The 16,487-nt window shown below is 43.6% G+C and overlaps 1 protein-coding gene across 1 annotated transcript in view; it reads right to left on the bottom strand.

The window, feature by feature from the left end:
* Positions 1-3,971, bottom strand: part of OXTR (oxytocin receptor) — a 30,867-nt gene extending 26,896 nt beyond the window's left edge. Inside the window, exon 1 of the mRNA XM_075183741.1 lies at positions 2,509-3,971. Within this exon, the coding sequence (XP_075039842.1) occupies positions 2,509-3,427 (919 nt within the window). The 5' untranslated portion in view covers positions 3,428-3,971. The remainder of the gene's footprint in view (positions 1-2,508) is intronic.
* Positions 3,972-16,487: the final 12,516 nt, after the last annotated feature.

The raw sequence follows: 16,487 nt of genomic DNA, 5'->3' as shown, positions 1-16,487 counted from the left end.
GGATCTCACACCACTTACTACACACTAATGTCAGGGATAGAGCAGGAGACTGGTTAGTGCTCTGTACAGTTCTCTCTCCTCCCTGGTTTGTGCTCTGTACAGTTCTCTCTGCTCCCTGGTTTGTGCTCTGTACAGTTCTCTCTCCTCCCTGCACTGTGTCAGTAGACAGGTCACACAGCAGCCGGGATCTCACACCACTTACTACACACTAATGTCAGGGGATAGAGCAGGAGACTGGTTTGTGCTCTGTACAGTTCTCTCTCCTCCCTGCACTGTGTCAGTAGACAGGTCATACAGCAGCAGGGATCTCACATCACTTACTACACACTAATGTCAGGGGATAGAGCAGGAGACTGGTTTGTGCTCTGTACAGTTCTCTCTCCTCCCTGCACTGTGTCAGTAGACAGGTCATACAGCAGCAGGGATCTCACACCACTTACTACACACTAATGTCAGGGGATAGAGCAGGAGACTGGTTTGTGCTCTGTACAGTTCTCTCTCCTCCCTGCACTGTGTCAGTAGACAGGTCACACAGCAGCAGGGATCTCACACCACGTACTACACACTAATGTCAGGGATAGAGCAGGAGACTGGTTTGTGCTCTGTACAGTTCTCTCTCCTCCCTGCACTGTGTCAGTAGACAGGTCACACAGCAGCAGGGATCTCACACCACTTACTACACACTAATGTCAGGGATAGAGCAGGAGACTGGTTTGTGCTCTGTACAGTTCTCTCTCCTCCCTGCACTGTGTCAGTAGACAGGTCACACAGCAGCAGGGATCTCACACCACTTACTACACACTAATGTCAGTGGTTAGAGCAGGAGACTGGTTTGTGCTCTGTACAATTCTCTCTCCTCCCTGCACTGTGTCAGTAGACAGGTCACACAGCAGCAGGGATCTCACATCACTTACTACACACTAATGTCAGGGGATAGAGCAGGAGACTGGTTTGTGCTCTGTACAGTTCTCTCTCCTCCCTGCACTGTGTCAGTAGACAGGTCATACAGCAGCAGGGATCTCACACCACTTACTACACACTAATGTCAAGGATAGAGCAGGAGACTGGTTTGTGCTCTGTACAGTTCTCTCTGCTCCCGGCACTGTGTCAGTAGACAGATCACACAGCAGCAGGGATCTCACACCACTTACTACACACTAATGTCAGTGGTTAGAGCAGGAGACTGGTTTGTGCTCTGTACAGTTCTCTCTCCTCCCTGGTTTGTGCCCTGTACAGTTCTCTCTCCTCCCTGGTTTTTGCTCTGTACAGTTCTCTCTCCTCCCAGCACTGTGTCAGTAGACAGATCACACAGCAGCAGAGATCTCACACAACTTACTACACACTAATGTCAGGGGATAGAGCAGGAGACTGGTTTGTGCTCTATACACAGTCTACATTTGCCAGGGGTGAGTGATTTTTCCAAAGTCTGGTTTCTATGTCCACTGAAACATGAACAGTTATCTAGAATTTGGACTTGCCATCTTAAAAGCTTTGCACCATGACAGTTTTATTGTATGGCACACAAGGCATTTGCACTGATATGGAATTTCAGAATTTTCCTTACCAGCAATGACTCCTATCTCCATTATATTCTGATTGATTGAAATATTTATTTTTAGTGCTGATGAAATTACAGTATTGTTGATTCTTGCTCCACTACTGATCAAGCTGCGCAGACATTGTGCTCTGCGCAGCTCCCAGATCCTACCTGTGTGGTAATGGATTTGACGGGTCTACATTCTTGTGTGGTCATGCAGGTCTCCTGCCTCTGTAATACACTCTAACGCACAATATGTAAAAGTGTAAGGTTTCCCTACAATGTATTAGGCATGTTATAGTGCCTGGCAGTTACAGGCATGTTATTGGAGGTGCAGAAGAAATACAAGCAGTTACCATGCAGCTTACAGGGTTAATAACAAGTAATATTGTCTAAAAAGAGCAAAACAAGTGGGTAATAATAGTGACAACTGTGCAACAGTGTGTAACTTCTAAACAGAGAAAGACAAGTGTGCAACAATGTAACTTCTAAACAGACACAAATGTATTTTGATAAGGTTGTAACTTCTAAATAGAGAAAAGAAGTTTGTAAGAATAATTCTGTATCTTCTAAACAGACACAATTCCGTTTTGATAAAATTGTAACTTTCTAAATAAAAAATACAAGTGTGTAACAATAAGTCTGTAACTTCAAAATAATAATCAGTCCATCTACTAAATGTGTGTGTAATAATAATTATGAATACATTTATGAAAGTATGATTTAGCTTTTTAACAGATACTCTCCAAAATATATATATAACATTTTAACACAGACATATCTTGTATGCAGAGACTACATGGTTATAGTAAACGTGTAATGAGTGTGTAACACAACACTCCCAGTGCAACAATTGTGAGAATTTCACAATGACAAATTGTGGAAAAGAAACTGATCCACAGACATCTGCAAAGCCAACATCCACCCAGGACCCAGAAGTGTACATTGCTGAGCCCTGTAGGGTCTCTTACCTTCTTTGGGAGCATCGGGGTCCCACACTGACCACATCTGGACAAAGAAGAAAGGGGTCCAGCACACGATATAAGCCAGCACTATGATGAAGGTCATTTTCACTGTCCGGATTTTGGCTTTGGAGATCAGCCTGACACTGCTGACCCTGGACAGGGTGGCTCTCCGGTTGGAGCTGAGTCGTAGGTTGCTCTCACAAACGGTCTTCAAGCGAATGTTCTGCCAGATCTTGTAGCTGATCAAACCATAGCAGACACTGAGGATCATGACGGGGATGATGTAGACGGAGAGTGTTATCCAAGTGATATAAGCCTTTGGACCCCAAGGCTGGATAAAATCAGCCCTACAATCATAAACTCCATTCCCCACGTCCGTGAGGGAGAAGATGAGGATCTGAGGGATGCTGAGAAGACAGCTGAGGATCCAGGTGAGCAGGACATAGACGCAATCTGATCTCCTATGCAGGGACCTCAGGGGTTGACAGATGGCCAAGCACCGGTCCAGAGACATCAGCAGGAGCATGTAGGTGGAGGCGAACATCCCCACCACCTGCAGGTAGGTGACCAACCTACAGAGGATGTCCGGGGCATAGAACCTGAAGGTGATGTCCCAGATGAGCTGGGGCAGAACCTGGAACAGAGCGACCACCAGGTCAGCGATACTCAAGTGTTTCATGAAGAAGTACATGCGGGAGTGTTTGTGCCTGTTGATGTGAATCCCGATAAGGACACAGATATTCCCAGCCAGGGCCAGGAACAGGATGATGGCCAGCACGGTCACCTCCACTTTGGCCACCTCTTCATTTCTCTTCAGAGGGTCTCTGGGGTGGCTGCCATTCTTAGTCCCGTTCTCCAGGCTGGAATTTGCCCAGGAGATGTTGAGGAGCCCAAGACAGTCACTGTTGGAGCACATGCCCTCCATAACGAGCTCAAAGGGTCAGCAATCCACAGACTACTCATAAACTACATCATCCCTTAGAGAAGAACATCTCCCTCTGGGCTGATGGACCCCCGGGTAGAGGAGGGTCATGTAGACAGGTGACTGATCCACTAGCTGCGCCCTAGGTGCTGGTCTCAAGCTGGACTTCCTTGAAGATGAGGTGGAGAGGTGGTCTCTGCCAGCCACTCCTTCCACCCGGGACATGTAGACCCCCTTCCTGAATTATCAGAAAGTAGATCAGTGTTGGATCCCAGGCAGTATAATAGCTACCAGCGCATAGACATTAATAAATCAATATATCATAATCCCCAGCAGTATAAATCCATAGGACAATTCTCAGCAGATAAAACGCATCGATGTTCAGAGACACATTTATCCCCACTCAGGACCACCACCCTCTGTGCAATGTCCCGAATATAAGCTCCAAGAAGCAATGCCCACACAACATTAAGGAAGAGGAGTTACTGATCACTGCCCCCGTGGAACGCCCCCAGCCCCAGTTTGCGTTGAGATTCCTCACCTCTGTGAGATAACTGTGCAGCCCCCCCTCCCTCCCCTCCAGCCAAGCTCCATTCATGCACAGGATGAGTGTACTGCTCAGGAGCCTCTTCTCTAATAACCCTTCAGCTCGCAGTCTGGGAGAGAGAGGGAAGGAGAGAGAGAGAGAGAGAAAGAGAGAGCAGCCCGCACCAGTCTCAGAGAAGTCACATTGGGATTAATAAATACTTGTGACAAGGGGGCTACATAAGCGCTGTCCGCTCTACTCATCCGCCACTAGATGGCGCTGCAGGACGCGATTCTTCCTATGCGGCTGGTGCTGGATGGTTGCAGCAGATTTTATCTCATATTTTGGGAACATATCCTATATGAGTTTCCTCGCACATTGCAGGCAGCTCTCAGAGACGTCACGTTGCTCAGCTCCCTCTGTGGCTTGATGCAATTCATGGGTATAGTATGGGGGTGTCAATCTTCTGCATGCTGCAGGAATTTCAGTTATGTGATGTCAGGCAATAGCCCTGTGTTGTGGTACAAGTCCCAGCCTGGACAGGTTTTGGAGGACATGCTGAAACTTGTAGTTCAACAATACAGGGAGATCTGAAGGTTGCTTAAACCTGTTTTGAATGTAACCTGGATCCAAAACTAGATACCAGACCAAGGAGCTGACTGTCAAGTTCTAGCCCTAGGGGCGAGATTCGGCTTAGCAGCCTTTTAGGAACATTTTAATTAGGGATGTGCACCGGCCACTTTTGGTGTCTCGTGTTTTGTGTTTTGGATTCGGATTTGTTTCGCAAAACACCTGACGAAAGGTTTTGGTTCGGATTTAAGGTATTGAATTCGGATTTATTTTGAAAAAAACATAAAAAGTGCTAAAAACCAGTTTTGTTTTGTTTTTTTCACTCCTACACTATTATTAACCTCAATAACATTCAATAACAATCATTTCCAGTCTATTCTGAACACCTCACAATATTGTTTTTAGGCCAAAAGGTTGCACCGAGGTAGCTTGAGCACATAATGCCAAAAAAAGAGATACAAGATGGAATTGTTCTGGGCCCTCCCTCCCACCCCTCGCGAGACTTGGACGACAGAGCCTTGTTTTCATTTTTTTGCCTGCCGGAAATATCCGAAAAGTGCTCGGATCCCGTTCGGATCCGCACTGTTCGGATGGGCTCGGATTAGCGGAATCCGAGCCCGCTCATCTCTAATTTTAATGGAAAAATGTTGGTAACCCAGCCCAATGTAGCCCCGGGAAGGGGGGAGGGGGGGCAGATGACCCATTGCCCCTCTTGACGAGACCATACCTACAATAGCCAATATTCCCAGCAATCCTACTTCCACTCAGGGCAATCTTTTCCATTGGGCACGATGGGCAGCTGCCCGGGGGCCCCACGGGCAAGGGGGCCCCATAGGCACGGCTCTTAATGAGAATAAATAATCCTGCAAAAGAAAAAAACCTGCAAAAAAAACCTTCAAGGGTCACTGAGCAAGTACATCTATCTATCTCTATATCTGTATCTGTATACATCTATATATCTATATCTAGGGGCCCCGGTGCACTGCTTTGCCCGGGGGCCCATAATGTTGTTAAGATGGCCCTGCTTCCACTCTCTTAAGTATGTTCTTGCTGTTCTTGTAAGTTTGTGCTGACTGTGCATGATTTCATGATATCCCTGTTCAGAGACAACTGGAATGACTAGTGGATGGATGTTTTCAGTTCACCAGAGTTTGAAGACAGCTGGAATAATCTGTGATCCAGATAAAAGTGTATAAGGATATAATGAGTATACCAGGGATCTTCTATCCTGGAAATTCCGATAGTAAATTACACTGGTACAATAAAAATATTATTATAGATGCATTTACACCTCGCAGAATGCATATTACATGGGTGAATTAAACGGATTATAAACCCTCTCTCTGAGTGGCCACCTTAATCCTCTCCTGAAATCATGAATAAACAATATAGTGTGCGCTCTTGAATTCAGTGGCTGCTAATGCCTCTAACTGGTTCACCTGTGCGTTGGGTCAACTCCGGTATACAACTCAAAATAAAGAAGCAAATATAATTGTCATTCTCTCCATAAAGCTGACTATAGTTAATGATGAATATACAATCAGTCTATATAATGACATGACTAAAAACACCATATTTATTCCAAGTTTACAAAGATAAGGTTTGTACCCAAATATTTACAGTAAGATCAAAATCTAAAATACCATAAAAAAAAACAGCTAAATACATTAAGAGATTTTTGTCTAATATACACAGTTCCTGTCATAGAGGTATTGCAAAAACAATAACTCGAAAAGTGCAAATCATTACACAGTTTAGAGGATTTTGGACAAAACAATTTAGTAACTTTGTTTTTTACAAGATCTCTTTTATTTTGCTCTTTGGCTTTCTGCTGCTCAGATGCTCATCTCAGTAGCTGCCCTTCATTTCATGTACATTTATCTTACATTAGTGTCCCCCTCAAAATAAAGAGGAACAAAGCACACATTCAGGAGAGACTGTCAGAATCTGCTGCAGCCTCTGTTTTATGACTACAGGCAAACTTATAGTCATAAAACAGCCGGGAACATAATTCTTTTGCTAATCTTGTTTTTATTGACAGTAAAAGAGTCATTATCTAAAATATAAAGGTGTCTGCTGATTACAAACATAAAAATGTTCTTCCTTTAATTATTATTTTTACATTTTCTTTGTTCCTACTACTCACTAGTAATGAGCAACGTAATTAAATTTAGGAGGAATTCAATAAAAGTTGTTCTATGAAACTAATTTTAGAGATTGTATTGCAATAAATTTATTGTTTAAGGGCTTGTTAATGGATGCAGTTGTGTTAGCCATTCAATCCTATGGGGAGAGCATTGCAGCTCTCCCCTGCACTAAATGGTCTCTGTGCAGAAATCAGGACCCGGGACAGCCTCCATAGGCAAACCGAGGGGGGTTACTAGTGCCTGGAAACCCCCCTCCAAGCCTGGGGCACTGTATAATTGAGGTGGCTGGACCCTGCTCCCGATTCACACAGTTCTGCTTGAAAAGGGAGAGCTGCGTGCACCTAACAGTAGTACATGCAGCATTGTCCATGTATATTATGGGGATAGGAAGAGTTGGAGAGCAGCCAAGCACTGTCTAATATTATAGCCCCACCCCCATGCATGCTGGTCACGCCCACTGGTGGTGTGGTGTGGAAACACCCCTCTACAAATCCTGCGTTTGCCCCTGGCCTCCTATCAGATGCACTGTCCCTACCTGACTTTAATAGTAAATTGTCCCGTTAATTCATCTGTCACTGAGATGATAAATGATAATTAATGATTATTAGTAAATAGGCCCCGTGTCTTTCTGGACACCTGAGGTCAGTTTCAGAGTTATTTTATATTATACAAATACTTGGTTTGCATATTGAAGTGCTGTCATTCTGTGCTGGAAAACTGCTTAATTGAACTATGGACCTTTAATAAGCAACTTTCTCTGTCCTTAATTTATCGATGCGATAAAAGAAAACAAAGCGAACATCAGAACACACTAGGGGATACATTTATCAAGCTGCGGGTTTGAAGAAGTGGAGATGTTGCCTATAGCAACCAATCAGATTCTAGTTGTCATTTATTTAGTACATTCTACAAAATGACAGCTAGAATCTGATTGGTTGCTATAGGCAACATCTCCACTTTTTCAAACCCGCAGCTTGATACATTTACCCCCTAGGACTTCTTTACAAATGTTGCATTTAGGTACAAAATTTGTCCTTGAGCCCCAGCAAGCCATCTATTTAGCAATTCTCTTTTATCGGACTAGTGTAAAACCCTTAAAAAGAGTAACGCGTCTACTTAGGTGACTTCACAGAATCCGCCATGAAAATGCGCATTGTGTACAGAGTGAAAATGTCACTTCAAGGTCCAACCTACTAACACTTCAGCACCAACCCTTATTCACTGCAGCTTCTACTAAAACACTGCTGAGTTTAGCGACATTTCTGTCTTAAATAAACAGCGAGAGTGAGAGACATCAGGACTGTGGTTATGACAGTTATCACTTATGGGTGTTTTTCAGTGTTTTCTATATTGGTCAAACTGCACCTAAAACTCTGGGGGTTTTTTGTGAAAATTTGCCTGGAAGGCTCAACATACATCGCACTGAAAACATAGGGCATCTACTGGGAGAACGAGGCAGTGCGCCCTCCGTCACAGGCGGGAACTCCTCCCGAAATACGCTCGCTCCACCGCTTTAATCCATTTAAATAATCTCATCGCAAAAGTGGCAGCACCAAATCCATGCTCAGTAAGGAACGTCCCAGCCCTACAGTCACACAGTGTTACCCACGACCACTGCGCAGATCTAAACGCAATGTTAGTGAATGTGCCGCAGCGATTGGTCTCCAGTTATTTTCGGTGTGAGTCGGTCAGTTCCCATTTTCCTACTTTTCAGGGCAGGTGCAATTTGCCTCCATTCATGAAATAAAGATAATTACCATGCCGATAATCTCATCTCCTTTTCTCTTATATCCATGAATATTGGCCCACAATAGTCTGACCCCCTCCGCCCCAGTGTGCTGACAACATACACACATGAAAGAGACACGGTTTTGAAAAAGAAAAAAACAAACAATTCCCCATGATCCCCCGACACTCATACTGCGGAGGTGCCTACTAATATTATATACAGAAGATTACCTGAGATGTAGAAGTATCCAGAGATTAGTGAAAGATTCTCATCCTGCAAGGATTGTGCGAGTCTCACATCTCCTCCCGTGACGTTACTGAACAGAAGCCAACATTTAGTTTACAGAATGTGCCCTTTCTCCTGCTTCTCTGTGGCATCTGTAATCAGCATATAATGCTTGTTATGATAGAAGCTGGAGATTTCCCATATGGACAGGGCGTAGCTCTCTGCAATCACATTCCTTAGCCCAGGAATTCTCCAGTTACACCTGTGCAGGTGGGAGTCTCACCTTGTGTTATGTGGCTCTGGTTCAGCTGCAGAGTGTGCAGCAGATGTGCCAGGTCCGTCTGCTCTCTGCTTAGAAGCCAAGTTTCAGGAAAGCTATGCAGAGTCTGTGCAATATCAACAACATGCTCGTCTTTGAAGGACACCGCACCAACTCCGGCCGGCGTGCTGAAACCTGGACACTAGGCATCTGCTGCACAGGCAGTAACTTCATCCCTATTTTTAACGCTGTCCCATATATTGATGTAATGGAGCGATAGAGAAATACATTTAGATGCATATTTATAGAAAGGCTTGTTGTATGTTCGTTGTCAGTGTCTGCTCGGACAGCAGCTCCGCAGCCAATTTGAAGCATCGCCAATATTCTCTGCAATCTTTCAGATAAGAGTCTGGATGGTTCGCTCGGGGCACGTCCAGGAAGAAGCCTTCCACCGCGAACTGCAAGTGCGTCTAGGTGCGGAGACTCGCCCCGTTGTATTGCAGCATTTGTAACCCTTATTAAAGGCAATTCAGGCCTAGATGTGGTATCCTCCCACAATACCAAATATTTGTTTACTAACGTAACCTAAGAAGTTCACATGCCTCGAAATATGGATACGATAATCCGTCAGATCACCGTACCAGCGCGTTTCGCTACTACACATAAGAGTCATTTTGAAATAGAATCAAACGTAACGAGTCCTCAGATCTCCCAGGACAAGCGCCAAGATTGTGCTTCATTATTTTAAGATTACACGCAAGAATTAGCCTGGGGTCGGCGAAGACTTTTCTTCACTCATTGGAAAGGTTACATTGACCATCTCGGCTAATTAACAAAACGTCCACAAATAAGATAATCTTCATCCTAAATCCTTTGTTATTAGACGTGGCTGATTAAACAGGAGGTGGGGGTCCGCTCTTACATTGGGAAGCTGGAACGGGAATTTAAAATATTTTGAGATGAATAATCGCCTGTCATCAAATCAAATCTGGTGAATAATACAGACTGCGTAGAAACCTAACTGCAATGTCCCCCCTATTAACACACAAAACATTCTTGAGAAACCATAAAACCCCATCCCCCTCTGTGGCTTTATTTAAATTAACCATTGGTGTTTGCTGACAGCTTTAGGCTGATATCATGTGATCATTCAGAGCCAATCGGCCGGACGCAAGCAGTCGTCCTACAGCTGATGATGTCACGGAAAGTTTCAAACGAGCCCAACTCATTAGCTGGCGGTAATACCAAATATTTCACCGCCACTTCCTCATTGGACATAATGGTACAAAACCTTCCCCTATCTTTTGGGATGAATTCATTAATTGATAAGAATAATGTCTTGGCTGTATTTGTTTTAGGCTAATTTATGCCTTGATATTATCTGGCTTATATTCTATTATTGTATGTATATTATATTGATGTACCCTTGCTGCAAATCGCTGAGGAATCTGCGGCACCTTATAGATAAATCGCAATGATGATGATGATGATGTCTTTACGATTGATCATATGATGTAAACTGAAACCGGAAATGTGAACTTTTATACGGTCATCATTCAGGGCCAACTTAAGGCATTATTGGTTCCAGGACAAATCACATTAGTAGGACCCCGTGTCCAAGTAGCTGAAGACGAAACCTGCAACTGTTTTCTCTTTCTGTTTCTGTTGGTGCCAATTATGTTCATTGAATTTTTATTAAAATGTTTTCATTTGTGGAGACAAAGAATTGATTTGGGCTATTGCTGAGCAGGGACTGCAACTTGGTCTAGATTAAACACGTGGGCTAATGATAGCACTGTATAAGGAATTGGATTACAGCTATTAAGACAGGTTTCAGGTTAGTATTACTTTTTTTTTGTCTCAGAAAATACATATTTAAGCACCGCTGACATGTACCTTGCCAGGGGCTGCTCTGCGAGTCCCCGGGGATGTCTCTTCCTTCTCCACAAAGTGTTTTAACTAATTCCTACATTTTGTAATGTAATGGCTCATCTCGCTCAAAGCTTTTCGGTACTTGTACCCGTTAACCATGGCGTTAGCCATTGAAGCCTATGAGGAGAGCATTGCGGTAGAGAGATCTTCGTTGCTCCTCCCACTTACTATCGCAAAAGTGACCTTAGACCACACATGCACAAAGCCACCTTTGCGATGGTAACCCGAGTTTTAAGGTAAGTAAAGGAATCGCTGAGACAGTCTCCTATCAGATGCGCTATCTCGGGATGATTTTTTTAATTAAATGGGGCCAAAAAATGATCCGTCATCGTTGTAATGACAGATGATAATTAATGGGGCAAAACCACGTTAATTAATAAATATGCCCCTAAAATCAATATGGTGTGTTTATTTACAGTAACCGGGTAACTCGCTGTGTGTAGGGGTACAAGATAGAGGCAATGCAGTGAATATCAAATAATGCAAAAGAGGTTTGTTAGCCGAGAACCGGGTGAAATAATCTCACTCTCACGCACACACTATAAGCTAACACTCTAATTGTAAGCTCTATAAATGTACGGTTCATCATGAGGCATAGAGACAGTGGTGCACTTGTGAGAGTAAGTTTGTTTAAAGATAATACATGATTATTATGTGCGCTATAAACACGGTATCCTTCACCTAGCTAGAGACCATTGCCATAGACTGAACTCACTGAGAAGCCAACCGGTGGTGAAACGCGTTTCTCCCGGCACTTGCACAGCAACATTATACATTTCTTCTTTATTATTTATTGTCTCTTTACCCATTAATTTATTTTATTTTCATTATCCCACTATTATATCTATTTATCAGTCACATAATTTCATAATAAGGCCAAAACAACATTAGCCTAATTCAACAAATTAATATTTAATTGTTACATTTTTATTCTATTGTTGTCTCTCTCCTTTATTTTCTCAATAACTGTATCTTTTATTCATTATCTACAAAACTATCACATCGCACATAACGGTACCTAACATACTTCAGTATTTCATTTGCATCGTTCTTTTTAACCTCATTCACTTCCGCAGATTAATTTTGTACCATTACTCATTAACCAGCTCACAATGATTTATTACCCGAGAAAGACTTACAATCTATTTATTCCACCTTTATATTCATTTCATTACCTGATTTAATCTTTTACACTGTTATTCATTACATTTATGCTGTAAATTTTCGTTCTTTTATGCCTTTTATTTATTTATTTTCATTTGTATGTTTATTTTTCATCAACTATTTAGTAAACTGTTCTATCACAATTACTCAATTGTATTTTTAAATATGCATTTAATCATGTCAGGGGCGGGCAGCGGGGGAAGTTGCATGAATCATGTAATCACGTATCATGTGTGTGGGCTCGGCTCCTCAGAAGCATTCTGATTGGCTGCAGCCGGAACCAGGCTATGCCAAGCTACGCTGGTGACACTAACAGGGAAACCCGCTGGGCGTGCGGGGGCGGGGCTTGACGCATAATTTTAGCCCCCTAAACGATTGTCACAATTACGGGCAATTACAGCACGGGGCGGGGCTAAGATGGTGCAATATTTGCGTAATATTTCTCGCCCCTCCGCCACTTATCTATTGCAGGGGCCAGAACCAGGAGGTAGCTCTGCTCTCCCGGGAGGTCTCCCAGAAATGCGTGAGTCTCCCGGACATTGCGGGAGAATAGGCAACTATGCGTTAAAGAAAAGCAGCTAATGAATCTCTACAGACTGAAGTGTCTTTTACATTTCTGTCTCCATTACAGAAGTCATGTTGTCTTACCTGTCAGTCTTTGATTAAATCTTGGTCTCCATGAAAATGGCCACCTCCATAGGCATCAATACATGGACATAGGACACAATTTCTGAACTGTGTCATCATGCCACAGATGGCGAAGCCAACCACGTCTTGTACTGGCTCAGCATCAGGGAGAATGCCAGACTCTTCAGGGAGTGAGGGAGATCACCTCTATTTCAGGGAGTCTCCCTGACATTCAGGGAGAGTTGGCAAGTATGTACTACTGGTCTCCAATAATCCCTGGCAGGACAGCTTGATGTGCTGACACTTGTACAATTGCAAGACTTTGTATTTGATTCATTAAGGCACGCAAAACCGACTGCATGCATACACCCTTTCCCGTCCACATTCCGCCCATGAAATCGTAGGCTGTCGGAAGTGTCTTCTGCGCTTGAAGATGAATCAGATGTTCTTGCGTTCACTGGTGTATAGTCTGGTTCTGAGAATGCAGATTTCAATATTACGTAAAATACGGCACGTATCAGCATTTAGTTTTTTTTCTACATTTTTAATTAATTAAAAGACTTGAGAAAGTCGAACAAGTGTTCAAATGCGTTCAGCTTTTTAAAGTCTTTTGATTGATCAAAAATTTAGAAACAAACATTCTAGTTAATTTTTTTCTACATTTTTGTGCAGAATCGTTGAACCAGTTCTAAATATTATTTGTGGCATCTCTACTTACAAGGAGAAAACAGATTACGAGTAGAGTGTGAGCTCTGGGATCAGACCATAGATTAAGGCAGATTTAGACATAGAATAGAGACGTTAAGGCACGATATGGGCACAGGACTGAGAATGGACACAGTAAGGGACAAATATGAGAAGAATGTTATTGCTTATAATACGAGTTCCGGGTGAATGCATCACTGATCCAGCAAATGGCTTTATTGCTGTCCTATCGCCACCACATCTGTTTCTCATGGCAGACTGCGGCACAGATCACATCTATCCTTATGACCTTGTTTCCTACAAGTTAACAGCATCCAGCTGCCACAAGCGACTCACATTCATTTATTGTCCAGACAATACTGTACCTTGTGTCTGGCACATCGTTACATTGTATACAAATAGGTTAATTCTGCCGACAAGCTGCATCCTTAATCTATCTGTATACTATCCCTACGTCAATGGTAGAAGATCTTATACCCTTCAGGGGCCGCATGTGTGGCCCTCTGACCTGCACATTACTCATTATTATTATCATCTTTAATTTATAAGGCGCCACAAAGGGTCCGCAGCGCCGTATGTGACATATACAGAAAATAGTGACCCATGACGCAACATGATACAGAAAGAATAAAGAATGAAGAACAAAAATATACACACACACACACACACACACACACACACAGGTAACATGGTAATGCAAATCAAATTATTTCTGGAACAATGAGTGAGAGTGATGGTAGAAATCAGTGAGAAGTAGGCTTCGAAGCTTAAGAAAACAGGGCTAGGGAAGCAGGCCAAGAGGTACAGGGGGTGATGGAATAGTAGAAGGAGCACACAAGGAAAGAGGGCCCTGCTCCTGAGAGCTTACATCCTAAAGGAAAGGTGGGGACACAGTTAGGGTGGTACTAAGTGGGGGAGAGAACCGGGACAAGGAAGTTAGGAAGACTGATAGTCTTGAATAAAGAAGTGAGTCTTAAGGGCACGCTTGAAGCCTTTGAGAGTAGATGCTAACCTGATGGAACGTGGAAGATCGTTCCACAGCAGGGGAGCAGCCCGGGCAAAGTCCTGGAGACGGGAGTGAGAAGAGGTGATCAGTGAAGTAGTGAGGAGGTGGTCACAGGCAGAGCGGAGGGGGCGGGTAGGAGTGTAGGTAGAGATGGGATTGGAGATGTAGGGAGGGGAGGTTACTCTTGCTCTCAGCAATAAGTGAAAAAAATACATTTAACCAAATAAAGAGACAATAATGCTGTAATAACATCTACCGCATTATACATAAGTGTTACAAGTTATATCAAACACATCTGAAAACACATCTGAAAACAAAGCAGGACGGAGCTGGGGCCCACAGGTGAAGGCTCGGAGGGCCACATGCTGCCTAGGGCTGAATATCGTCCGTCACTGGCGTGGACCAATAAGGAATTGCAAGCTTTTTGGTTGCAGCTTCCTATTGGTCCATGTGGTACCCCCCCCCCTCCCTAGAGCCACCTATTGTCTACTGCCTTACATTATTCTGCTCCTCTATACCATCGTGGAGCATAAGTTCGCATGTGCGCTACTTCTATATAGCCGGACGCAAGCCGAGGCGAGTCAGACTGAACATATGCAAGTAACTGCGCTTTTTCATGCATGCGTCTTTTCCTGCTCACGTGCAGGCGTAAATATAGCAGCCACCGGGAGTCTCGCACAGATATCTCCAGACACCTGAACACACTATCTCCCTCTTTCCATCATTCTCTGTCTCTTTTCTCCTTTGCAGACATCACAGAACGTCGAACACTTCATTACACGCAGGAAGACACAAAATATTTTGTTTAATAAATAGTTTAGGTTGAGCCGGGGAGACGGCTGCCTGCTCTGCGACACTTTTATTGCGGTGGATAAATTAGTATAATCGGCCTCTGTTTTACATCTGGAGGGATTGTATAGAATAAACACTCGGCACTAGGCTACCGGATCAGTACGTGATTCTCGTTTCCACTGCCCAAGCCCTGGGCGACGCTGAGCTCTGTCCTTTTAAAGTGCAGATGTGCCCAGTGTGGCAGGATATCTAAGTGCCATCATCAACATGAAATAATAACACAACAAAGCCCGGAATCATTTACTAGCAATTCCTGGAACGGTTTCCGATTCACTGCCGCATGCAGATAAATCAGGATTATGGTAAAGTGGAGCTTTCATCTCTGTACTAAACTCATCTAACATTGAACTTTGCTTTAATTGACTACAAGGGTCGTTCGCACAAAAAATGCGGTCTCACCGTGCAGAAGCCAACTTGTGTCTATATTGCGCTATTGATCCCATTGGTTTGCCTACTCTCATGGTAACCTTGTCAAAATGTAGACAAATGCAGAGGTGCACAATTTTCCCCCTTCCGATGGTAGGAGGTGGATGAATTAGAGCGTTAGGTGCGGAATTCCGGTTGTTACAGCAGAGCTTGTTATACTTAACCAAAACCCAAATATGAGATTTCAAGTTGCAGGGTAAAAAATTTATGTGCACTGTACATTTAGGGGTGTCTGCGGGGGTGTCAAGGGCAAGACAGTGCACCACAAGGCCTCATAGCCAAATTTGGTTAAGGGTCCGACAATTCTGCTCGTTTCACTCTGCTCTCGAAAGAGCAGATACTGAAGATCTGTGTCTGTCTGTCTACGGCAAATGTTGTATCTGCAGAGTGCACCAACACCAGTAGTCAATTAGAGAGGCTTCTTCAGATCCGCTTGTAGTAGAAGTGCGTATGCCTCAAATACGTGCGTATTTTAAAAACGCAAAGTACGTTTGTTCTGCGTTCCTTAATGAATCAGGCCCCTGGTTTGCAGAGGCGTCTCCCAGAGTAGATTTGCACCTTGTTGTGCTTTGGGTCGACCATTGCTGTACAGATACGGCCGTTTACAAGCAGACAGGCAGGATCGTCCTCCCAGCGCTAAAATCCTGGATCATATGGGATCTGTGCGGCTTTAGAATCTTGTGATGTGTAAGATTCCGTTATACCTCACTGATATTATCGCACAGATGTACCCTAGTAGTGACCACAGAATTGTCTGAGGATTGGGGGCTGTCCCCGAAAATTAGGGTCCCTGAGTATTACTTTGTAAATAGTTAACACCGTACGTTGATGGCAGTCCTTCTCCTGTGATTTTACGTGGACGTTACAGCAATTTTTCACTGCTAATGTGATTGCT

This window comes from Mixophyes fleayi, chromosome 8 (genome assembly GCF_038048845.1).
Source record: "Mixophyes fleayi isolate aMixFle1 chromosome 8, aMixFle1.hap1, whole genome shotgun sequence".
In the NCBI taxonomy this organism is placed as follows: domain Eukaryota; kingdom Metazoa; phylum Chordata; class Amphibia; order Anura; family Limnodynastidae; genus Mixophyes; species Mixophyes fleayi.
The sequence above is the reverse complement of the archived record's forward strand: the minus strand, read 5'-3'. Positions and strand labels throughout refer to the sequence as shown.